This window comes from Molossus molossus, unplaced genomic scaffold (assembly GCF_014108415.1).
Source record: "Molossus molossus isolate mMolMol1 unplaced genomic scaffold, mMolMol1.p scaffold_m16_p_20, whole genome shotgun sequence".
In the NCBI taxonomy this organism is placed as follows: domain Eukaryota; kingdom Metazoa; phylum Chordata; class Mammalia; order Chiroptera; family Molossidae; genus Molossus; species Molossus molossus.
The window spans coordinates 1,422,404-1,445,613 of NW_023425356.1; the positions used below are offsets into that span (position 1 = coordinate 1,422,404).

General features: G+C 55.7%; 1 protein-coding gene across 2 annotated transcripts; it reads right to left on the reverse strand.

Annotated features, from left to right (window-relative positions):
• Nucleotides 1-680: 680 nt before the first annotated feature.
• ALDH5A1 (aldehyde dehydrogenase 5 family member A1) lies at nucleotides 681-22,296 on the reverse strand. 2 transcript variants are annotated; one of them, XM_036272721.1, is made up of 10 exons: nucleotides 22,152-22,296; nucleotides 19,754-19,837; nucleotides 19,036-19,206; nucleotides 17,709-17,825; nucleotides 13,679-13,822; nucleotides 10,904-11,047; nucleotides 9,082-9,240; nucleotides 7,123-7,292; nucleotides 4,046-4,104; nucleotides 681-2,159 (listed from the first exon to the last, which is right to left on the reverse strand). In XM_036272721.1, the coding sequence occupies exons 2-10, from the start codon at nucleotides 19,799-19,801 to the stop codon at nucleotides 1,954-1,956; spliced, it is 1,218 nt and encodes a 405-aa protein (XP_036128614.1). In that variant the 5' UTR covers nucleotides 19,802-19,837; nucleotides 22,152-22,296; the 3' UTR covers nucleotides 681-1,953. The 2 variants fall into 2 exon arrangements, with proteins under 2 accessions (XP_036128614.1, XP_036128613.1); XM_036272720.1 differs by lacking the exon at nucleotides 22,152-22,296 and adding an exon at nucleotides 20,642-20,691.
• Nucleotides 22,297-23,210: the final 914 nt, after the last annotated feature.

Sequence of the window (23,210 nt, forward strand, 5' to 3'; positions counted from 1 at the left end):
ACCACAGGGCCACCTCTGTGCCAACTGCCCCCTCCCCCGGGGGACACACCAGCAGGCTCTCTGCCCACAGGACGGGAGGCTGCAAAGGAGATTAAGGGGAGTACGTGCTCAGCGGCATCTCCTAAGGTGGTTTCTCTCAGTGACAGCACCAACACTGGTATCCCATCTGCGTCAGGCCTGCGTCACACCTTCCCAGCTTCTGGGTCGGGAAGAGTGGGGTGTTACCTGTTGATTTTCTAAAACCTCAGGCAGGGCCCTGGCTGGTTTGGCTCAGCGGTTAGAGCATAGGCCCTATGGATCAGAGAGTCGTGGGTTTGATTCTGGCCAAGGGCACGTACCTTGGTTGTGGTTCGACCTGGCCCTGGTTGGGGTCGTGCGGGAGGCAACTAGTCGATGTGTCTCTCTGACATCGATGTTTCTCTCTCTCTCTCTCTCTCTCTCAAGGTAAATGGAAAAATATCCTCGGGTGAGGATTAAAAAACACCTCTGGCAGAGAGCTTTCCTGGTTTCTACTTCTCACTCACCTCTAGCTCACAATGACCCTGTGCCAATGTGGCACATCCATCCCCTTCATACCTGTCTGAACAGGTCTGGTAGTGACCAGAACACACTCAGATGATGGACTGGCAAGAAAAGAACTGGAGCCAGGAACTTGAACGCAGAAACAGGAAACTGTGGACTCCGCATTTATTCATTACAGCTCAGCGCCAGGACGCTGACACAGACAGTTGTCCCGACAGGGGTTGTGTGTGCTTGTGCAAAACAAATGTCTGCTAATTCCCAAGTTTCTTCCCACAACACAGAGCACGAAGAAAGTCCCAGCATGAATACTACTCAAGTAAAAAGCTACCTAGAAGAGCAGCACATGAACAGCAAACACCCTGGGCTCTGGCCTTCAGAGAAGGTCCTGTGGCCCCGTGGTCCCGTGGCCTCGTGCCGTGAGCTGACAGTGAAACGGGCTCGGCTGCACTGGCTCCGGTCATCGCGGAGTCTCCACAGAGCACAGGCAGACGAGGAGAGAAGGCAGACGCCTGACGTCAATCCGTGCTGAATGCCACTCCAAGGGGTAAAGATGAGGGAAGCCGGTGCTCTGCACATGAGGGCCGGGCACGCGGGGGTGGAGAAGGGCCTCCTTGAGGCTGAGCCCCAGTTCTCCGGGTCATTTCATTTGAGTTGTGTGATCACTGCTGCAGGGAGGCTCCTGGTGAGAACTCACTGGAGTGCAGCCCAGAAACATCCTTTTTATACAGTAGGCGTTCAACAAAAAGAATGTGTGACACACAGGAAGGTCACTCTCTCCCTCCCGGTGGAGGTCAGGGGTTGGGGACGTTTTCTAAGAGTCACAGGAAATACTTTTAGGCCTTGGGGGCCTCACGGTCTCCGTGGCAGGTATGCAGCTCTGCCAGGAAAGTAGCCGTAGACCTCTGGTAGGTGCAGGGCTGTGGCCGCATCCCAGGAATGCTGTCTTTGTGGAATACTGAAATCTGAATTTCACGTAATTTTTATGTGCATGAACTCGCACTATTTCTCACCCCCATCATTTGGAAATATAAAAACTGTCCTTAGCTCTGGGCTGTATAACCACATGGCAGGCAGGTGGCAGCCAGGGTCTCCTCTCCTCCGTAGCCACACGTGGGAAGCTGAGTCGGGGCCCTGGTGTCTTCAGCCTGGTGATGGGGCTCACAGCCAGCCTGCCTCCGGCTGCACCTTGCTGGAGACAGACATTGCTGTGGCGGGTTCTCGGGGAGTCTGCAGCCACAGGCACTTGGCACCTTTTGGTCCCTAGTTAGCTAAGGGGAGGGGCAGGAGTCGTACCTGTTTAAGATTACGAGGACTGGATGACTTTAAAAAGTCTGCAACTCAGATACCCTACAGGTTTATGTAAGGTGATGGATGGCACATGGCCATCGCAGTGGGGCGGCTCCCGTCTGCTTCCGAGAGAACCAGAGGCGCCTACAAGCCCCCGAAGCACACGTACTTGACCTCCAGGTACTCATCAATGCCGTACTTGGAGCCCTCCCGCCCGAGGCCAGACTGCTTCACCCCGCCAAATGGGCACTCCACCGAGGAGATGAGCCCTTCGTTGACGCCCACCATGCCCACCTCCAGCTGCTCCGCCACGCGCCAGATCTGGGCCGGGTCTTGAGAGTAAAAATAACCTGTCACAGGAGAAAGGACACAGACGGCGTGTGGAACAGTCCCGGCAGACGCCGGAAGCTGAGTGCGGCTCTGACGTCTGCCTGCCGGCGCAGGCCTGGGCCGCCAGCTCCCATCTGACCCTGCTGGGCCTGTTGTTTCTCCCCGTCCAACCCGGTCGGCGTCCTGTTTCTGTTCCACCTGCGGCCCTCTCCGTCTCCCGTCAGGACAGTGACCGCAGCTCACAGTGCCTGTGACCCTCACTGCTCAGACCATCTGCACGTGTCTGTTCAGTTATCCACGTGGTCCTTCCACGCAGACCTTCCGGTGCCTCCGTGTCACCCACACAGAAGGCTCCTCGTGGGCACCCAGCCCGAGTGCTCTCAGGCAGCTGTCGGTGCCCTCCTCACCCCAGCGACCCGCTGTCTTCTCCAGGCTCCCCGGGTCCTCCTGCCCTTTCTCACTCCCTCACTCTGCCCAGAATCTCCCTCCAGTCTCTGCCGTCAGAGTCGTGTCCACGTTTACTAATTGCTCAGGGCACGGCTGCCTCCACCCTCACCCATCTTGAAGGGCAGGCGGGAGCATCTGCACACTGGGGCCCAGCTCCCTGGGGACTGAGGGGCAGTGCGGGCCCAGGGCCACCGCACACGTCTTCAGCGCTTCTCACCCGGGGAGCTCCGGGAGCCACAGCCGGGCTAGGTGCCCTCCTCACACGTCTATCACCGTGATGCTAACTGGACCTGCATGCGCCTGTGTGCAGGGTGGCGGGCACACCGTGCAGAGGCAGCATGGTAAGGAGCCAGGAACAGGCTTGGCGAGTGGCATGGGGGCCTGAGACAGCTGGTCACAGCCGAGCAGCTCACCTTCCCTTCCCCAGCCAAGGACCCTGGGGAGCAAGTGGGTTACACAGTCCAGACAGTGCTGGGGCCGACCCACCTCGGTCCCAGTCCCTCTCTGGTGACAGTGTGGCCACTATGCCTTTATTTGGAAGTGGTCAAGATGCCCTGTGCCCAGCCCACACTTCCTCTTCTGTTCAGCTCCAAGACCCAGGAAAATGGGAGAGGCACTAGGAGTTTCCAGGTAGCAGCCCCTGAGAACACGGGCTCATGGTGCCTGCGACTCCTCACCTGGAACAGCCTGCCGGCCTCCTCACGCCGCCCCGCTCCCACCCGGCTCCCGGTGTGCCAGGACCTGCCGGCCCCCTCACGCCGCCCCGCTCCCACCCGGGCTCCCGGTGTGCCAGGACCTGCCGGCCCCCTCACGCCGCCCCGCTCCCACCCGTGCTCCTCACGCCGCCCCGCTCCCACCCGGCTCCCGGTGTGCCAGGACCTGCCGGCCCCCTCACGCCGCCCCACTCCCACCCGGGCTCCCGGTGTGCCAGGACCTGCCGGCCCCCTCACGCCGCCCCACTCCCACCCGGGCTCCCGGTGTGCCAGGACCTGCCGGCCCCCTCACGCCGCCCCACTCCCACCCGGGCTCCCGGTGTGCCAGGACCTGCCGGCCCCCTCACGCCGCCCCGCTCCACCCCGGCTCCCGGTTGTGCAGGACCCTACCCCTCCCTGCCGGCCCCCTCACGCCGCCCTGCCTCCCACCCGGGCTCCCGGTGGTGCCAGGAGCTGCCGGCCACCCCTCACGCCGCCCCGCTCCCACCCCGGCTCCTCACGCCGCCCCGCTCCCACCCCGGCTCCCGGTGTGCCAGGACCTGCCGGCCCCCTCACGCCGCCCCGCTCCCACCCCGGCTCCCGGTGTGCCAGGCAGGGCATGAGCTGTGCGACGGCCCTTGCCCCTCAGGAAGCGACAGTCACGCTTCAGCAAAGCGTCCTCCAGCCCAGGCTGGCGTCTGACAGGCAAACTCCCACATCAGCTTCAGAAATGACACCACTGCCCCCAAGCCAGGACGGACACCCACCTGCTAACCCCACGTCCGTCGCGTTAGCAATCGCCAGAGCCTCCTCCTCTGTGTCGAACCTGTCAAGTCAACATGGGTCATCAGCAGACTCTGGAATTGGGCGCAGGGTAAACCAGCTGTCTTTCCTACTGACTTATTTCCCAGTAACAGCAAAAGAGAAACGAGTTTTGCAGAGATCCCGGCGCCGAGCACAACGAAGGGCTCCTCTGGCTGAGACTCGGTGTTCACGCCCGTGCGCTCCAACCGCCCAGCCCACCTCTGGGAGAGGGAGCCGGGCAGGGCATGCGGGCAGCACACCTCAAACGGCAGTTACTGAGCTTGCCACCCAGACGCAGCCACGATGTAGGAAGAACCGTCCAGAGGGAGCCGGAGGTTCTGGTGTGGGCTCCGCCACGAACGGCAGCCGCGTGGCCGCTCTCCCCAAACGGCAGTGTGTCGGCCCAACGCCCGTGCAGGCTCCTCTAGCTTCCCCACTTTATTTCTGGAGCAGGACTCCAGTGGCATTTTGCTGTTGCCACAGAGCTGTAACAGGCTAAAAGCTCTAAGCACCCCAGTCCACCAGCAGAGGGCACCAGGCAGAGCAGGGTGTCCCGGGCAGGCTACGGGGCAGTGCCAGGGGAATGAAAGGACAGCTCTGGGGCGGGAGGGTCCAGGAGGGTGACCTGAGAGAAACCTCCTCGCAGGAGACCAGCGTTGTCTCCTAGGGCCACTGTGCCCGCCAGAGCAGGAAAGCAGCTCAGCTGGTGTCCCCACTCGGCACAAACACGCAGCATCGGCCATGGTGTCCCTGAGGACCTGGGTGCACGTGTCCACATGGAGCTCAGCCCCACCCACCGTCCCTGAGGGAGAGGTGCGGTGAGACCAGACTGCACGAGTGACAAGGACCCCAAGATCTGAGGAGTTACGCCCTGGGGGACACATATGGGTAGCAGCGAAAACTGCGTCCCTAATGCTGCATCCTTTCTGCGTTCTGAGAAAACAAGGCCACAGTCTCAGTAAAAACTTACAGTAAAACAAGGAAGAAGAAAGTTTTGCAAGTGGCCCATCTCCTCAGGTACAGAATGACATATAAATGTCACTAACAGGATGGTGGCAAAGCCGGCCAAGCACACAGCACGGACATGTCTGTCCCTGGACGAGAGGGCACAGCAGCTCAGCGCCCGCTGACGTGGGGGTGGGGGGAGTGAATCACGGCTCAGAAACCTCACCAGCAATGACATCAAAAGTGCAGGACGCTTCTGGAGACCAAGAGCCCCCCAGGGCCTGGGGAGGAGGGGCTGTGCCGCCCCCACACCTGGGGATTTCAAGTGAGTCTGCCTGCAGACCTGGTTCCTAGACCAACGCTATTTCCAGGGGCAGAAGAGCAGCGGGGCCAGCTCAGGGCAGCTGGGGCCCAGGACCCTCTGTGATGGAGTCCAGCTGGCCTAGTGAGCCACTCAGGACCAGTGAAAGCCCCTTCTCCACACTCCTACAACATGGGAACTTCTAATACCCCAGGGCCAAGGGTGCCTGGGGCAAGGGGAGTGGTGCTGAGACCTTTAACAGAGGGTCCCTCCCTGAGGGACATCACTAGCCAAGGCTGCTGACCTTGGAAGGGGCTAAAAATGAGGTCACAGGGATGATGACAGGACCTCTGAGGCCTCCAGGACCAAGAAAGTAACAACCTCCTGAACCACAGGAGGCAGACAGGGGAGCAGAATAGAAGCAGGGACAGGATAACTAGCCCAGACACGAGAACAGTGAGGCAGGAAGGGCAGAGGTCCAGGAGGACTCAGGTGGGGCAGGCTGGGAGCAGACGTGTGCGTGAAGACTGGGTCACGGCTGGCAGGAGGAGGGAGCAGTGTCCCGGGGGGCCTACGGATGGATGAAGAGATGGGAACAAGCCAAAGCACCGGAGGAGGGAAGTCCATGTGTCTCTACAACAGACTTCTTCCCAGGTTGGGGAAGGACAAATGAAGGGAGAGAAACGCTTGGAGAAATAACCAAGGATTTCCCAGGACCAGACATACACTTTAGGTATTAGAGGAAGACAGCCCCTCAGAATGAAAATGCTCACAGAGTTCCACACCAATAAAATTTTAAAATGTGCCCTGGCTGGTTTTGCTCAGCGGTTAGCGCGTCGGCCTGTGGTCCAGAGAGACCGGGTTCGGTTTGTCCCCGGCCCTGGTTGGTCGTGTGAGTGGCAGCCACTTGATGTGTCCCTTTCACATCGATGTTTCTCTCTCTTTCTCTCTCGCTTCCTCTCTCCCCTTCCCACTCTATCTGAACAAAAAATGGAAAAATGTCTTTGGGTGAGGATAAAAAAAAAAATGTTAAAGACCATGAGACATTTCAAAAGTCTCCAGAGAGCCCTGGCTAGTTTGGCTCTGCGGTTAGAGCACTAGCCTGAGGACTGAAGGGTCCCAGGTTCAATTCCCAGTCAAGGCACACACCAGGGTTACAGGTTCAATCCCACATCCCAGTTAGGGTCGTGTGGGAGGCAACCAGTCAATGTGTCTCTCACATCGAAGTTTTGCTTTCTTTGCCTCCCTTCCACTCTCTCTAAAAAAAAAAAAAATCAATCGAAAAATATTCTTGGGTGAAGATTAACAACAGCAACAAAAAAATCTCCAGAGAGAAAGGTCCCTTCAAAGGGACTGGCACCTGACATCAGCTTTCTGAGGAATAGCCCTGTATGTATGCAGACAGAAGGGTGATGTCTTCAAAGCACTGAAGCTGGACTTTTATGCAGGTAAAGGGGAGCAGTTAGGGCCCATTTACTTCACATGTGAGATGAAAGGTCATGTAAGATCACAGAATGCTCACTTCCCAACGACTCCCTGGAAGAGGTCTCTAAGGACGCACTCCAGTAAGAAGACACAGGAGTTCAGCAGAAGGCAAGGGACAAGCAAAGTCAAGAATCTGGTCAATTTTGTGGTCTAAGTAGGAACTAACAAGAACTTGTAACAATCATAAATGGATCAGCACAGCTCTGCCTCTCCAACTTGTCACTCCCCTCAGCACAGGGACTGGTATCTCTCTTGGTCCCCTTTTTCCTTCCTGTTCCCTCTGACCTCCTACGGGCTGGGTGGCCTTACTTGATCACGGGTGCCAGAGGCCCAAAGGTCTCCTCACGAGAGCACAGCATGTCCCGAGTGACGTTGCTGAGCAGGGTGGGCTCAAAGAAGTTGTTTCCAAGTTGGTGCCGCTTCCCGCCTATCACGAGGGTGGCCCCTTTGGACAGCGCATCACTCACGTGTTTCTCTACCTGAGACAAGACAAGGCAGAGCCCTCAGCAGAGCTGGTCGCGGACACTTGGGAGAGGGCAGATCTCGGGCTGTGACGCAGAATGCTGGGACTGGCTTGCTTTCTTTCTCCAGCAGGCAAACAGTGCAGCTGGTCCCTGTGGGAAGGACCCATCTGCAGAGGGAGCAGTCAGGGCCCAGCGCCACCCCTCCCTGCTCAGATTTTTCATCTCTCTGTCTTTTGCTTTAAATCCTAAGAGGTCTCCCTGATTTTGTCTTGTATCTTCACCTGCTTTAAAAATTGTGACCATCATGTGATTAATTTCTACAAACTCTCTCTTAACTCTCATTGCTCCCTTTTCAGAGAACCCATCTGTTTCATCAACATGCTGTCTTCTCAACACTCGGAGATATAGTCAGAGCCTCAGGAAGTCCCTTCCTGCTCCCTGACTGATCTGCCTCCTCCAGGGTCACTGTCTGGCTGGTTCCTCCTTCCTCGTGCTGCTGGGGGCTGGCAGACCCTTCGTGGTTCTTCTCTTGAACGAGGACCATGTTGATTAATGCAGGTAGCACAGGTGGCCTTTGCTACCTCCAGTCTCTTCCCTGAACTAGAGGGACGCCTCCACGTTTATTCTAATGTGGCCGACCTGCAGGGGAGCCCCTCACTGTAACCCCTCGGCAGGCTGCTGCTGTGTGTCCTCCGAGGTCACTTGCCTACCTGTCTGGGTCCTGGTGGTGGTTGCTGGTGTTTGGGAGAGTGGTGTGGGAATGAGCAGAAAACTGCAGAAGTTTAACCCATTAGTGCCATTTCTCTCTCCTTCCCACTCCCCCCACCCCAATTCTAGAAAGGCCCCTTCTAAACAAGGGCACCATTTCCTCTGCAAGCCCCTACTCCTGCACCCTCGTCTGCTGTGACTTTCTGCCCACACGATCCCTCTGCCTTCCAGAACTGCACGGGCTCTCTGGTCCACCGGAGTCCTCCCTGCTGGGTCTGACCCCGCACCCCACACCTCGCCCTGCAGTGCTCTCAGCCCGCCGTCTGCAGCCGCCCCCACCAGTCCAGTGGCTTACTTTCTAAAGCTTCTTTCTCTAATAATAACTGTATTTAACATACTTAACAGGGCCACCTCTGTCCCTAAAAAAAAATCCGCTGTGCTCTCTTCTTGGCACATGAAACGTGCTCTGCAGTTTCCCCGCTGCGTGCACAAAAGCCAACACGGGGATGATTTCAAATGAAATTGCCACCAACTGGGGTTGCCTGAAGTCCCAGGAAACAGCGCCCTCTAGAGGGCAGCGTCTGCATCTTCACGTTGGCAAGAACAACAAACTCTGGGACTTGTTCCTTGGCCTGGCTGCAGACTGGCCTTTGCTGGGACGCTCAGAATCCCAGTGCCCAGGCTCCTGCGGACGAAGTCACACCCGTTTCCACTGCAGGCCCAGGGTCTGGTGGTTAGAGGCTCACCCCTTGGACGTGCAGACCCACAGTGTGGCACTGGTGAGGGACCCTTGGGGTCCAAAGTCCTCTCAAATATGCCAGGGGCACCAGTGTCAACTTGAGTGTATGTCACCATCTAGAGGTAGTCCAGAGCTCTGTCTCCAGTGACGTCTCATGAGGACTCAGTGCCATGACAGCTGGAAAAACTGATGAGCAGATGACGCCACACGACTCATACAAATTGGCAGAAATGCAGTTTTTTCAACTTCTCTGTCGTTTCCAAAATAGCCTTTCCGAGCACCTTACCAAAGTGCCTTTTGCTAGTTAAGCTTTTACTACCAAAACTGTGAAATTTAACATATAATTAACAAACCTACCTTTTCTACTGCTTTTCCGTTGATTAGTGGGCCTTGAGTGGTTCTCTCCTCAAATCCGTTACCCACACGCAGGTCGGCTTTAATTGCCTCAGCGAACTTTTTCACAAAGGCATCGTGGATGCCCCTTTGCACCAGGAAACGGTTTGAGCAAACACAAGTCTAGACAGAGAAGAGCAAACTCCAGTGGACAGTGCTGGCAACTACTGACCCGGCCCAGAAAGAAACATCATGAGGCTGCCACCCCCTCTGCGAGAAAACACGTCCCAGGCGGCTCACAGGTGGCCGGCTTGCCGCCTCCCTCCCCAGGCCGCTGAGCAGGTGTGGCAGCCCCTCCTCCCCTGCTTGGCCCCCCTGCTCTGTGGTTACACACAGGATAAGTAGCTGTGTGCCAGAGAAAAAAGGCTGCTGACCCAGCGTTTTCCAAATGGCTTGAATAAGTCATGAAACACACAGGGGGAAAGCACCCCAGAGGGACAGGGTGCTGCATGGACAGAGGCCAGGGGAAGGCCGTCCAGGGCTGCTGACACCCTGGAGCTGGAGCCTCCCAGGGTGTCAGCTAAGCGACACTGTGAAGCAGGACACAAGGCCATTGTCCACGTCCTCTGACTCAAGGGACCCTGGTTTATTTTTTTCCTATGAGACCTAATATTTTAAAATCATAAAATATAACCATATTATAGGAAATATAGTTATCACTGACAAACCTTCTTCTTGTGTGCTTTTTCTAATCATGTTATTTTCCTAGCGGAAACAAGTGCATAGGTAATTCTGTGTCCTCTGCATTTTCACTGGCTCTAAGCAACACCCCAAATGTGTGGCCGTACACAGGAACTCTGAAGGTTGCACACATGTTGGCATTCTGTGTTTCTAAAAGGAAGCATCCTCTTCTAAAACAATCAAGCTGATTAAGGAAAAACGAAGTCCCAAAGGCCAAAACGAGGTAAAAACGATTTAAAACAGAATAGTATACATTTCACACACACACACACACCCCCCCCCCAGTATAACCTTTTAGGAGTTTTAATTCTGTTTCTGGAAGGCATTTAAAACTGCTTATTGATGGTACTTTAAGATAAAATGCTTAAGAATATTTTGTAAGAAGCCAGGATCCTGGCAACTGCTTGGACAGAGTTGGGGAGACAGGATCCAGACCTTAGCAGGGTTGGGACTGTGTCCCAAGGATGTGTGACCTCAAGTCGGTTCGTCTCTCTAGAGTCTCCTGTCCTCACCAGTAAAATGCAAGCTTTGTTTCAGCTGACGCTGAAGATCCCCCTCTAACACTCCAGGACTCTGTGAATGAGCTCAGGCCACCACTCTCCCGGGACACGTGGGCAGGCTGCTGGTCCCTGATGTGTGCCCCGCAGTGGGCACCTGTCATGCCCTCCATCTCAGGAGACCAGGCTGCAGGGTTGAGAATTTTTCTCCATCTCAGCATCTCCCTTTAGACCGCGGGCCTCAGACCCCAGCTGGGCAGGCTCCTGGTGCCTGTGGATGGTCACACCTGTCCAGGACAGGGCGGCCCAGCGAGGGGAACTGTGATAGTACCAGGTTCACCGAGTAGGGGAACGAAGACAGAACAACTTGATTAAAAGACCTCTGCTGTCCAGGAACTTTCTGGAAGCCAGGGACTCGACCTTACTTCTCTTGGGAGCCTCCAAGTTTAGCATCGTGCCTGGCAAAGAGAGGGTATTTGCTGAAAAGGTGGAAGGAGAAAGAATGGACCATGGAGGAGCCCAGAGGTTTCCTTCCAGGAGACGCATGAGGCTATAGGATCTTTGTAGAACAGACATAGCTGAACCCTGGGACACGCCACAGGACTCACCTGTCCAGAGTTTCTGAACTTGGACGCCATGGCCCCTGCCACGGCCTGGTCCACGTTGGCACTGTCAAACACAATGAATGGGGCGTGGCCGCCCAGTTCCATGGACACGCGCTTCACGGAGTCGGCCGCATGGCGCAGCAGCACCTGTGAGCATAGGAGATACTGTGTGAGGGGGGTCAACTGCCAGGGCTGGTGAGCCCTCTCCAAACACCACGCACCGGTGAAGAGAGCCAGGTGCACATGGGGGTGCGATGATACTTAGCATAAGAAAGAAGGAAGTGAACACGTGTGTTCATATTTGCTTGTACATGACAAACCCAGAAAGGTCAATGAGAAACCAGAAGTAATTACTCAGGACGTGGGAGAGGGAACAGGCCAAAGGTGGGGGTGGAACGTCCCGGGGGAACACGATGGTGATACCTTGTTCCTTGAACCACAAAAGTGAAACCACCCAGATGTCCAGAACTCCTGGCTTACCACTGATAACATGTATGCTTTAAAAGAAAGAGCGAAAACAGCATGGTAGCGTTCCAGTTCCGTGACCTGCTTTGTCTTCCCAGTCAACTGTGAATCTGGAACTTCTTACCATGCTCACAGCACTCTGCACCTCGCCCCTCACCACGGTGGGAACATCCCCTCAGTCGGCACATGTACTTCTAGCACATTCCCTAGATGCCTGCATTGTTTCCACTGTGTGACTGTTCATCATTCATTCATTCAGGCCCCATCTGTTGAAAATGTAGGTTGTTTTCAAGTCTTTGCTGTTGAAATTGACACTGTGGTTCCCTTATTTGGATCTGGAAGAGAAGGGGCACGTGCCGCTGAATTCAAGGCTCTGTGATGCCTTCGGCTGTAGGATGAAACATCAGTGAGAGATGTTTATGGCCCAGAAAGCTGCCGGGGATATTTAACTGCATGATTCAGATAGCAGGTCTCTGTCCAGTCACAGCCACAGGGAAGATGGAATCAGGGCTTTTTCGGTGAGACAGACGGACCGTAGTCACGCTAGGAACGGCCCCCAGTGATGCACACTGAGGAGGAGGGTTTTGCGAGAGCTCTTCCTGGTCAACAATCAGAACAGCTGGAAAGACACTTCTGTGCTGCACCTCTCTGCAGGCCCAGGTGTTTTTCTCTGCAGGCCCAGGTGTTTTTCTCTGCAGGCCCAGGTGTTTTTCTCTGCAGGCCCAGGTGTTTTTCTCTGCAGGCCCAGGTCTTCTCATCGACTGTCACTATCCAACAGCGCAGTGCGTTTTAAGACTAAGCATATTTCAGTGTTGGACTCAAGAATTTTTAAGAAGTGCTCTCTGCCAGGCCACTGGTCTTCCTGCTTTCACTCACTTGGGGTCCCTGGCCTTCACCTGGCCTTGGGTGCAAACCCACCTCAAGGTATCTCCCCTCCAAGTGCGCTGGCTCTGGGCCCTCTGCCGGGCCCTCCCCTTGTCCTCAGGACATGGCCTGAACCTGGCTCTGGCTGCTGCTGTCACCTCGTCAGGACTCCGTCCACTCTGGTTCCCACTGCCGCCCTCAGCACCGCAGCTTCCCAAGCCCAGAGGCTCCCTAGTCCGGGTGCTGTCAGCCTAGGAGTCTGTTCCCTCAGTCGGAGCACCACTCTGCGTGGGAAGAGACAAGATGCTCTGTGCTCTAAACATGGCAGCTGTCCCCCCGCGGCCCAGAGGGGTGGCCCCCAGGTGGGAGAGGGCAGGGCTCCTGTCTGGGGCTGGCAAGACTGTGTCTGAAGGTCAGGTGCTCGCCGCCAATTCTCTGCAGAGATCAGCTCGGAAGGGGTCCCTGCCACACAGAGTGGTTGTTCCTTCATTACTTACTCCCCCCACCCCCCCGTGAAGGTCACTTCCTGGGTGAATCATTCAAGGGTGAGCTGGGCATGGCAGGAACATGGCGGTACTGTCCTGGGGGCTGTCAGGCCGTGACAGTCCGCCAAGCAAAGTGGGGAAGAGCATTGAGCTGCTGGCCTTCACCAGCACCCGGAGAATCTCTGCCTCCAGTGGCAAAAGTCTGCGGTGTTTTCTCCCAGGCCCTTCTCCAGCTGCTTCCCTCCGGGTGAGTCTGGCCGGGAGGCCCCGGACCCACACTGTGCGGTTACGGGTCTAAAGTCCCTGCTGCTGAGACGGGGAGGCAGGCTCCCGGAGCGCCAGGCCCTGGGTGTGACTTTATCACGGTTGGGAGTTACTCCTTCGTGCTGCTCACGATGTCTGGAAATGACCAGTTTCACAAAAAAGGTCAGATTAGATGTATGTTATTTTTGATGTTTTCATGTACATGTCCAGCCTGAGCACGTGTGCACACACGCGTGCATACACACACACACCAGCAGGAAAAAAGTATACTGTTGGAAGGGAAATACCATAAATAAAAACTGGTTCTATCTGCCTTTTTGCTCTTTTGAACACTTAAAAAGTCCCTTTTGTTTCTGTAAGTACCTTTATGTCATTTTCATTCACTTCTGAGACATCCATTCCCACACACACTGTGTGCTTCTGGAATCCTTGACTCTAGATTGGGAAAGAAACCTCATTCCAGAACTCAGACCGGAAGTTCACTCCCTTCACACACCGCCCAGCTCCTTCAGGCAGCCAGGAACCTGCGACACGTCACCAGGAGGAGAACCACCGACGTGTCTCCAGAGGGGACCAGACACAGTGTTCGAAGGAGTTAACACTCTGCCAGACCACTTCCTGCAAATGGTGATCAAGGTGAGACAGTATTTTTACATGTTATAAAAAGTACTGAAATGACATGTTTTCTGAAGTTGTGTACCTTTCCGGTGGCTGTCGAGCCAGTAAAGGAAATTTTGGACACGAGCGGGTCGGTGCAAAGTGCCTCCCCGACGTCCTTGGCCTTCTTCCTGGAGCAGGGGACGACGTTGTAGACCCCAGGAGGGACGCCAGCCTGGTGCGCCAGCTGTGGAGGGGGCCAGCAAGCAAGAGAGCAGGACAGAAAAATCGATGTTTTACTCCAGAATGCAATGGGGAAAGCTGAGCTGACAGGGGACAGGATCAGAATGGATCTGGAACTGAAATGAGTCCTCTTAGTGCCAACTTGATGGCTCTGCCGTCACACACCTGCCGGGAGGCGTTCCTGAGTCTGAACGTCAGAGCCCCCCTCTGCTGAAAGAAGCCAATGCTGACTCCCCCCGAGGAAGCAGAGGGGAGGCCGAGGACAGTGTGGAGAGAGCACTCTGGGGCGCTGGCTTTGCATGGGTGCCCCGTGTGCAGGCAAGGAGAGGTGGGCCTGGCGGGGTGCAGCACCAGCCGGCCAGCCCACAGCTGCCTTCCGAAACCCTCGCTCTTCCCGCGGTGCTTCTCTTTGATGGGGCAAAGCCTGAATTGTAACTTCCGAATCCTGTCCATAGGAACTTACTGCCCCTGACTGGAGACTCTGGGGATGGCGGGAGCAGGAGAGCCTGTGTCTCTAAATCCCCTCAAAACAGCGATCGGGCAGCCACCCGAGCCACCAGAGGCAGCGTGCCCAGGAGCCGAGGTGGGTGCGCCGGCAGCGGCTGCCGTTTGCGCTGTGATGCGAGCACCTGGCTGGGGCTCTGGTGGCCAGCGCCCACCTCCGAGCTCTCCCCTGAGTCTCCTTCTCTGCCAGAGGTCTCTGGACACCGACCACATGGCCACCTGTCTCTGCTTTCCTGCACTTCAGTTCTGCTGCTACGCTTAAATCCATCAATGAAGAGTGACCAGCCAGACCATGGTGGCTCAGTGGATGGAGTGTCGGCCCGTGGACTGCCTGGCTTTGACTCCAGTCAGGGCACATGCCCGGGCTGCAGGCTCCATTTTGGGCAGGGCATGCAGGAAGCAGCCGATAGATGTTTCTCTCTTCCCCTCCCTTCCTCTCTCTCTAAAAAAGTCAATAAAAACATATTTTAAAAAAGGAGTGAACCTGAAAAACATGGCCACGTGGCCCTCGGCAGGTCCGTCCCCCAGGACCTGTGAGTGATGCACCTCATTTTTGAAGTCCCCATGGTCACCGCTGAGGGTGCGTCCTGCAGTCATACTGAGCCCCACCAGGGCTGGTCCAGCCACAACACTGGTTCCAAAAGCAGGGAGGAGTCTCTGGGAACTCCCTGTGCGTCCAGGTGAGCACCCCAGGCGTGTCTACATGACAGCACTGTCAGTGGGCTGAGACGCCACAACACGCCGACTGCCAGGGATCGCCGCAGACTGCAAATTAAAGGTAGGTGGGGCCCTACCAGACAGCTGAGACAACAACAGGGTGTCCACTGGGCTAGTCACAGAGCCCCACGGACCACAGGTATTCACGGGACACAGGCTGCCGGGGAACTGCAGCTGGAACCACCCAGCACGGTGAGCAGTCTGTGGGCATGAGCGCAAGGGCCTCCCTGCATACAGGGATTTGAGGGCCCCCAAAGAAGCAGCCCCTAAGAACCAGGCGACAAGTGATGGGGGCGGAAGAGGCCCAGGAACAGGACAGGGAACATCAGGAAGCAAGAAACTCAAAGGTTCTGTGAAGGCCGAGAAGCCCTCTCTACCCAGGCCTCCTGCTGAAAGGTTAGGAAAACTAAAAACTAACTTCACATAAAAATAAGCTACATTTTGCCCCGGCCGGTTTGACTCAGCGGTTGGAGTGTCGGCCTGTGGACAAGAGAGTCCTGGGTTCAGTTCCCGCTAGGGGCACGTACCAAAAAAACAAACAAACAAAAATAAGCTACATTTTGCCCGGCTGGTGTGGCTCAGTGGTTGAGTGTCGACCCTGCACCAAGAGGTCACCGGTTCAATTCCCTGTCTGGGCACATGCCCAGGTTGTGGGCCAAATCCCCAGTGGGGGGCATGCAGGAGGCAGCCCGTCAATGTTCTCTCTCATCGATGTTTCTCTCTCTTCCTCCCTCTCCCTTTTTCTCTCTCTAAAAATCAATAAAGAAAAAACATTAGCTACATTCTCAGAAAAACGTGGAAGTCAAATCTTGTACAAAGTTATTAAAAGAAAACAAAAGAATAAGGAGCAGAAAAGCACCCTACAGGCGAAAAGTAGAAACTGGAGAGACAAGCCCATGAAATAGCCCGAAGCTGCACCTGACTGTGGGCAGAAGGGGACGAGGACATTGAACAAGACCCAAGAGAACAGCATGAATCAGAAGGAGAAAACATTTAGAAATGAGATGAGAGAACACAGGAAAGAATTAGAAATAAAAGAAACATTTCACTTCAGAAATGAAAAGTAAATGAGAAGGAACACAAGACCAAAAAAACACAACAGATAAACTGTGAGAAACAAATACGTGAAAAAGAAGATAACTTGATGCCCTGGCCAGTTTGGCTCAGTGGTTGGAGCATCGGCCTGCGGACCAGAGAGTCCTGGGTTCGGTTCCCACTAGGGGCACATACCAAAAAAAAAAAAAAAAAGATACCTTGAAAGATCAGGGAAAAGATGAAAAAGATACAGAACATGACACAAAAGATTCCACACACAGCCGTTTCTGGACATAACCAACCCAGTGTCTAGACAGACTGGACACCTTCTGGATCTTGAAAAGAGGTCTGAACCCAGCCCTGAAGGAGCACCCTGCAGACCGGAAGGGCCAACCCAGAACGAGCATCACAAAGACACTCTAGTAATACTATTGGCCTTTAAAGATAAAGGGAAAAAACTCTCTTTTGGGGAATCTAGGCAGAAAACACAAGCTGACTTATAAATGCAGGAAACTCAGACTATCAGACTTGCAAGAGCAACCCCTCGTGTCACAAGAAAACGGAGGACACGTTTCACACACTCAAGTAAAAGCATGAGAACCAAGGATTTTATATGCTGCAGCAGGGGTTTCCGAGCACAGTGGGCGTGGCCTGAGGTCAGCAGTCAGAACTGGATGTGGTCGCTGAGCCTATCAGAGGAAGTGTCAGGAACCACAAGCGCGGGTGCGAGCCGCAGACAGACGCTGAGTGGCAGGTGATGGTGAATGCCTGGCAGTCGGGGTCACTCTTTACAATACGGGGAAACCGCCCGGGCCGGTTTGGCTCAGCGGTTAGAGCACGGGCCCGTGGACCAATGAGTCGCAGGTTCAATTTCGGCCAAGGGCACGTACCTCGGTTGCGGTTCGTCTTGGCCCTGGTTGGGGTCATGCAGGAGGCAACCAGTCGATGTGTCCCTCTCCTGTAGATGTTTGTTTGTTTCTCTCTCTCTCTCTCTCTCTCCCCCTCCTACTTTATCTGAAGATAAATGAAAAAAATATCCTCAGGTGAGGATTTAAAAAAAAAACATGGAAAACCCTTTCAGTCAAGAGGAGTCGGAGTGCACCCAGCATGGCCCGAGGAGCCGCAGGGGCCAGAGCAGTGGGAGTGGGTGCATAAGGGGCTCCGCAGTGGCAGGTAAGCCGGGGACAAGGTTGGGCAGGTGGCATCTCCTGGGGCCTGAAGGCTCTGTGGGAGGCTTGGGTTTCACTCTGAGTGACATGAAGCCATGAGGGCTTTAAACAGAAGAATAACATCGGCTGCACACTGAACCGGAGAAGGGAGAGGTGAGCGAGAGGCCCCCACTGTGACAAATGTCCAGGTGCAGTCACCTGACTGGGATGCCTGCTTAATACAAATGCTGGACAGGTAGGATTTTTAGGGCAGCCTAAAATATGTATTGCCTACAGATGTTAGGAAATCCTCCACCAGTTGTTTTGTCTAAAAAGGGCAATATCTGACTTAAAATAATTGCTGGTAAGTTAAAACAACAACATCCAGCACATGTAGGCAGAGATAGAGGCTTCCAACTGCGTGTTTCTCCCGGGGGGCGGGGGGGGCAGGGGAGCAACATCCTTGTTCGCACGGGAAGGGCTCACCTCGGCCAGGGCCAGGGCTGAGAAGGGTGTGTCTTCGGCAGGTTTCACCACGACGGTACAGCCGGCAGCCAGGGCGGCCCCCACCTTTCGGGTGATCATGGCGCTGGGAAAGTTCCACTAGGGACAGAAAAGCAGAGGCGGCCGTTAGAGGAAGCGCCGCCCGACACGCATTGGCTGGTCAGGAGGCCAGTCAGCAGACCCACTGCACCGTTACGGGTAGGTGGTTCCCGGACCCTCACAGGTGAGCACACTGTCCACCTGAGCATTAGCAAAGGTGACTTTGAAAATACCAGGTGATTTATTTCTTCCCTCTCTATTTATTTAGATGTCTGTGGGCATGTACGTGTCTGTATTAACAGCACTTTATTTTACTGTGACACATACTTATGTAACGTGTGTTCTGTGGCTGGTACTGTTCTAAGCTCTGTTAAATAAAAATTAATTAAGTCTCCATCAAATCCAATGAGGTCGGTATTATTATCCTTACTTGCAGGTTTGGGGAAGCTGACAGGAAGCAGTTAAGTGACTTGCCTAAGGTCATACAGCAAGTAAACAGTGAGCTGAGTCGAACCTGGTCGGTCGCAGCTGCCTGTCTGTAACTGGGCCAAGCAGCTGTCTGGAGAGCGGCCAGCAGACACAGGAGAGAAGCTGACATGAGACCTCGTGGGGGTGGGTCCAAAGAGGCTGGTCACTGAGAGAAAGCTGGGCACCCACCAGCTGCTGCAGCCCAGCCAGGCAGACCATTAAAAAATGTGTCCTGTCTGAAGTCTTTAAAAATGATAAATACCAGCCCTGGCCGGTTTGGTTCAGCGGTTAGAGCGTCAGCCTGCGGTCCTGAGAGACCCGGGTTCGGTTCCCGCTAAGGGCATGTACCTCGGTTGCAGTTTGTCCCCGGCCCTGGTCGGTTGTGCGGGTGGCAGCCACTCGATGTGTTCCTTTCACATCGATGTTTCTCTCTCTCTCTCTCTCTGTTCCTCTCTCTCCCTCCCACTCTACCTGAACAAAAAATGGAAAAATGTCCTCAGGTGAGGATAAAAAAACAAACAAACAAAAATGATAAATACCAGAAGATCTTTTCCAACATGATAATCAGACAATGCCAAGAAGAAGCCTTTAGGCCAAGTCAAAAAAGCCCCTGTGTCCTCCTGTGGGTCCTCCCACTCACAGGTGTTAGGAAACGTGTTCCCGCGGCCACCCATGCCTCTCAGACCACAGAGGACCAGGAAACACCCCTCCAAATTCCACAAAGGAATCAGGAAGCCTCGACCAGGTGACAGCTAACAGGATGGCACACCTTCCCGAGGCCCTGGCTGATCCTGCTGCATACCGGGGTGATGACGGCGGCCACACCAAGCGGCTGCTTGAGCACCAGGGCCCGCTTCTCCTTCGAGGGGGTGCAGATGATGTCTCCATAGACGCGGCGGGCTTCCTCCGAAAACCACTCCAGAAAAAGGGCGGAGTACAGAATTTCTCCTTGTGCCTCCTTCAGCGGCTTTCCCTAAATTCAATCGGAAAAGGACACCGTAATCACCTCTCAGCACAAACACACGACTGTTTCTGACACCGTCAAATCTACGGGCTGTGGAGAAACAAGCAGAATGACATGGTGACGGGAGTGAGCTCGGACCACAGTCGTCACCTGCATTTTCAGTGTGTTTACCTGTTGGAGGAGACAGAACGGCATCTGCTGACTTCTCCTCATACCATCCCACTGTGCTGATGGAGCTAAAGACACAGAGCTACAGAGACAACAGGAAACCAGCCAACACAGTCACAGAACAAACTGGAAAGGGGACGCAGCGTTCACACAGCTGCTCAAACCCACCTCCTGCACACATCTGACGAGCAAATTAGGACACACACACCTGGTGCCTGGCTTTGATTAGAGAAAATCTGTGCCTGGCACAGAAATTCCTTGATATCTGATCTCTAGGCAAAGAATGCACACTGTTAGCCCCAGAGAGCAGGGACATCGGCGGCTCCCCAGGCTGCAGTCTGAGACCCCCGACGGTTTCCCCCACAGCCGATCAGGGCCCTGGACTTACACTTTCGGCTGTGATGATCTTCGCGAGGTCCTCCTTATTTTGTATCATTAAATCATACCATTTCCGAAGAAATGAACTCCTCTCCTGAAAAAGAGATTAAAAAGATAGAGAAACAGCGAAACACCAAGCGAGTGTGAAACTAGTGAATAATCTTCACTTTCCTCAAGTCTTAGCCATGAGCTCGTCCCTGGGGAGACACACGGGCCCTTTCTTTGAGAAGCAAAATAAAGATCCGACCAGGTATGTCTCCAGGGGTGAACCAGGTCACGACTGTGAGAACAAGCTTGCGAACAACTCTCACCATAGATGGCAGCTGTGAATAACTTTGTTATTTATTTATTTTTAATCCTCACCCGAGGACATTTTTTCATTTATTGTTCAGATAGAGTGGGAGAGAGAGAAGAAACATCGATTTGAAAGGGACACATCGAGTGGCTGCCACCCGCATGACCCAACCAGGGCCGGGGACAAACTGCAACCGAGGTACATGCCCTTAGCAGGAACCGAACCCGGGTCTCTCTGGACTGCAGGCCGACGCTCTAACCGCTGAGCCAAACCGGCCAGGGCTTTTGTTATTTTTTTAAACCACCAAGGTTGTGGTTCTTTGTGATGCAGCTCCAGGAACAAGGACAGCCTTTGTGAATGTGACTAACAGGAGTCCTGGGAGGCTCAAGTGGATGGAATCCCACGGGGCTCCCAGCCCCTCTCCCCCACTGTGCAGGACTGTAGTGAGGGATGGTGAGCCAGGAGCCCCCTGCCCATCTCTCACAATATCATCAGCGTCTACGAGAGCTCACGGAGCCTGGAAAGGACTAGACTACACGGGAGCAGGACCCAGCCTGGCAGGCACAGTGACGACCCGCATCTGCATCCCCCTCGGCCAGGCACCTGTGGAGATGCTCCTTCCAGATGCTGGGAAGACAAGGCAGGCTCCAGGAGGAACGGGCCTCTGGGCTGAGGACGAGTGTGTCCTGTGTCACTGAGCTGTGAGTGTGGCAGCGGCCGGGCAGACACAGGCACTGGCTTGTGAGGCGGTTGATAAATGGCTTCTTTTGTCCCTGAACAGGGGTCCACAGGTGAGGACAAGGAGTGACCTGGACTGATGGGAGGCAACACAAAGGTGTCGGGGGCAAGTGCAAGGCCAGGAGTGGGACCGTGCTAGGGGCTCAGCGCAGGGAGTGGAGCAGGTGTGTGTGAGGCCAATCAGTGGAAGAGGTACCAGGTGAGCTAGACCCCAGGAACCGGTGGGGCGTGAATGTGTTGAAAGGGGGGGAGCAGAAAACACTGGTGTCTTTCCGGTTAGACATTAGGACACCAACTAGTAGTAGAAGGACGACCCTGTAAGGACACAGGGAGAAGACGGCCACCCACAAGCCAAGGAGAGAGGCCGCAGGAGACGGCTGCCCTGCTGACACCTTACCCTCGGACCTCTAGCCTCCAGGGCTGAGACAAGCTTCTGTTGTCTAAGCCGCCCAGTCTGTGGTCCCTGACCACAACAGATACACCTGCCCTCACTGTTAGTACTGCGCTGTGCCCGTCCATCTGCCCGGTCCTCTCTGCCTGCTCCTGGCATTCTCTCTTCCGACACACCTACCTGAGCATGGTTTATAGGTTAGATCCCCCTGTGCCCCTCAACCCCAGGTGAGCTTTACAAGGGCAGGGATCTCTTGTTGACTGCCATACCCCAAGCACCTCCAGGATACAGCGCATCACACAGGGAGCGCCCAGTAAATATCTGTGGGTGAGTGAGTGTGAAGACTCCCTGGTCCTTGGACCTCCTATCAGGCTGTGTGTCTTCAGAGGACGGATGCTGAAGGACAGGGTGAGAAATGCTCTCCCTGGGCTGGCTCCAGGAGCCACATTGTAAGTGGAAGAGGAGAAGGAAGATCTCATATAATTTCTTCTTACTCTAGTCTCCCCATCTCATCCTCCACCCCGACAATTCTTCCAGTGTCTCTAGGTCAGTTCATAGCAGTACTTCCCAATTCGGGCTGAAAGTCAGGAGGGTGACTGACCCCCTTCCCCAAGCTTTCTGCAGCCCACCCCATTCCCCACGGCCTGACTGTAGCCCAGGGTGCTCATCCCGCCTTCCTTCCAGCAGACCAAGTGGCAGGTCCCGCGTCCTGCGTGGTCTCTGCGCATCCTGGGACTAATTCGTGCTCTGGCGAGCCACGGACACCTCCCCAGACGCCTATCCTGTTCAGCCTCCCCTCCTGGTACTTCAGCGGGCTTGCGGGCTGTGTCCCCAGCGCCCAGCACAGTGCTTGGCACGAAACCCACGCTCGGAATTTATTTGTCCAGCGTCTCTCTCCGCGTTTCTGTGGATTTCCGCGTGGTGTACCTCGATGACCCAGGACGGGCTGGTTTCACCGCGGCCAAGCCCCGGGGGCCTCCTCACCTTGGCCGAGACGCCCCTCCAGCCGCAGAAAGCATCGTAGGCAGCTCGCACGGCGGCGCGGGCCTCGGGCGCCCCGCAGTCGGCCACCCGGCCCAGCTCGGCGCCGCTGGCCGGGTCGAGCACGGGGAAGGCGGCGGCGGCCGGGAGCCAACGGCCGCCCACGAAGCTGTCGGTGCGCAGCAGCGCCGCGGGGAGGCCGCCCGAGCCTGGGGCGTAGGCGCGGAGCGGGGCCGGCCCGGGCGCCCAGCAGCCGGCGCGGGGACGGAGGCCGCGGCCCAGAAGCGCCGGTCGGAGGCGCGGGGCTCCGCAGCTGTGCAGCCGCAAGAAGGTCGTCATGGCCCCGGCGGCGGCAGGAAGCAGGCAAGCGAGCGCGCACCGGGAGGAGCGAAGGTCGGGGACGCGCAGGGACGCGGCTGCAGTAGCGGAGACGCCGAGCAGCGCCCTCTCCGGCGCTCCGGCTGGACCTTGCTGGAGCGCAGCGCCGCTCCGGTCCCCGCGGCTCCCGGGAGGGGGTTAGGATCGGGGTGGGCATGCCCCCGCGGACCGCGTCATCTTCCCGCTGGGTGCTCTGGACCGCAGCAGGGGAACCGCTGCCTCTCCCCTCTCCACTCTCCCCAACCCGCATCTCCGCGCCCGGGATGTGTGCTTGGTCCAGGGATGCGCGACGTGAGCCCAGCTATCAAGGCGGTGATCTTGTTCCTTGGTTCCGCAGCTCTGCTGTCGAGGACGTGGGCTCTGAGCTGTGGGGGTGGTCGGGCTGTGCCTCTGGGGGTGTGTGTGGGTATTCTCCCCATCGGTGGGGGAGCAGGGCGCCCTCGTAATGTAAGTCTTTAGCGACAGATTAACCAGGATGCGAACTCGGAATCTGGTGGACAAGCTGGGTGCCTTTAGTTGCTTAACCTCAGGCTTCCTACTGTGAAATGGAGTGGGAGGCTTGCTGAGCGAGAACTACAGCTGTCACAGGAAATTCAGGGCAGTGTTCAAGGTCAAGCCACTGATTTAGATGAAGGTAGGCTGTTTGTCAGGATAGGTCAGCCAAGTGGCATCGCAGAGGAACTG

Bases quoted from the DNA above. Each gene is read 5' to 3' on its own strand.
- ALDH5A1 (XM_036272721.1), bottom strand. From the start codon at position 19,801: ATGATACAAAATAAGGAGGACCTCGCGAAGATCATCACAGCCGAAAGT. The intron at 13,823-17,708 runs GTGAGCCCTTCC...CCCCCTCCACAG, and splicing joins CAGCCCTGGCCCTGGCCGAG to CTGGCGCACCAGGCTGGCGT. The intron at 4,105-7,122 runs GTAAGGCCACCC...TTGACTTGACAG, and splicing joins CCTCTGGCACCCGTGATCAA to GTTCGACACAGAGGAGGAGG.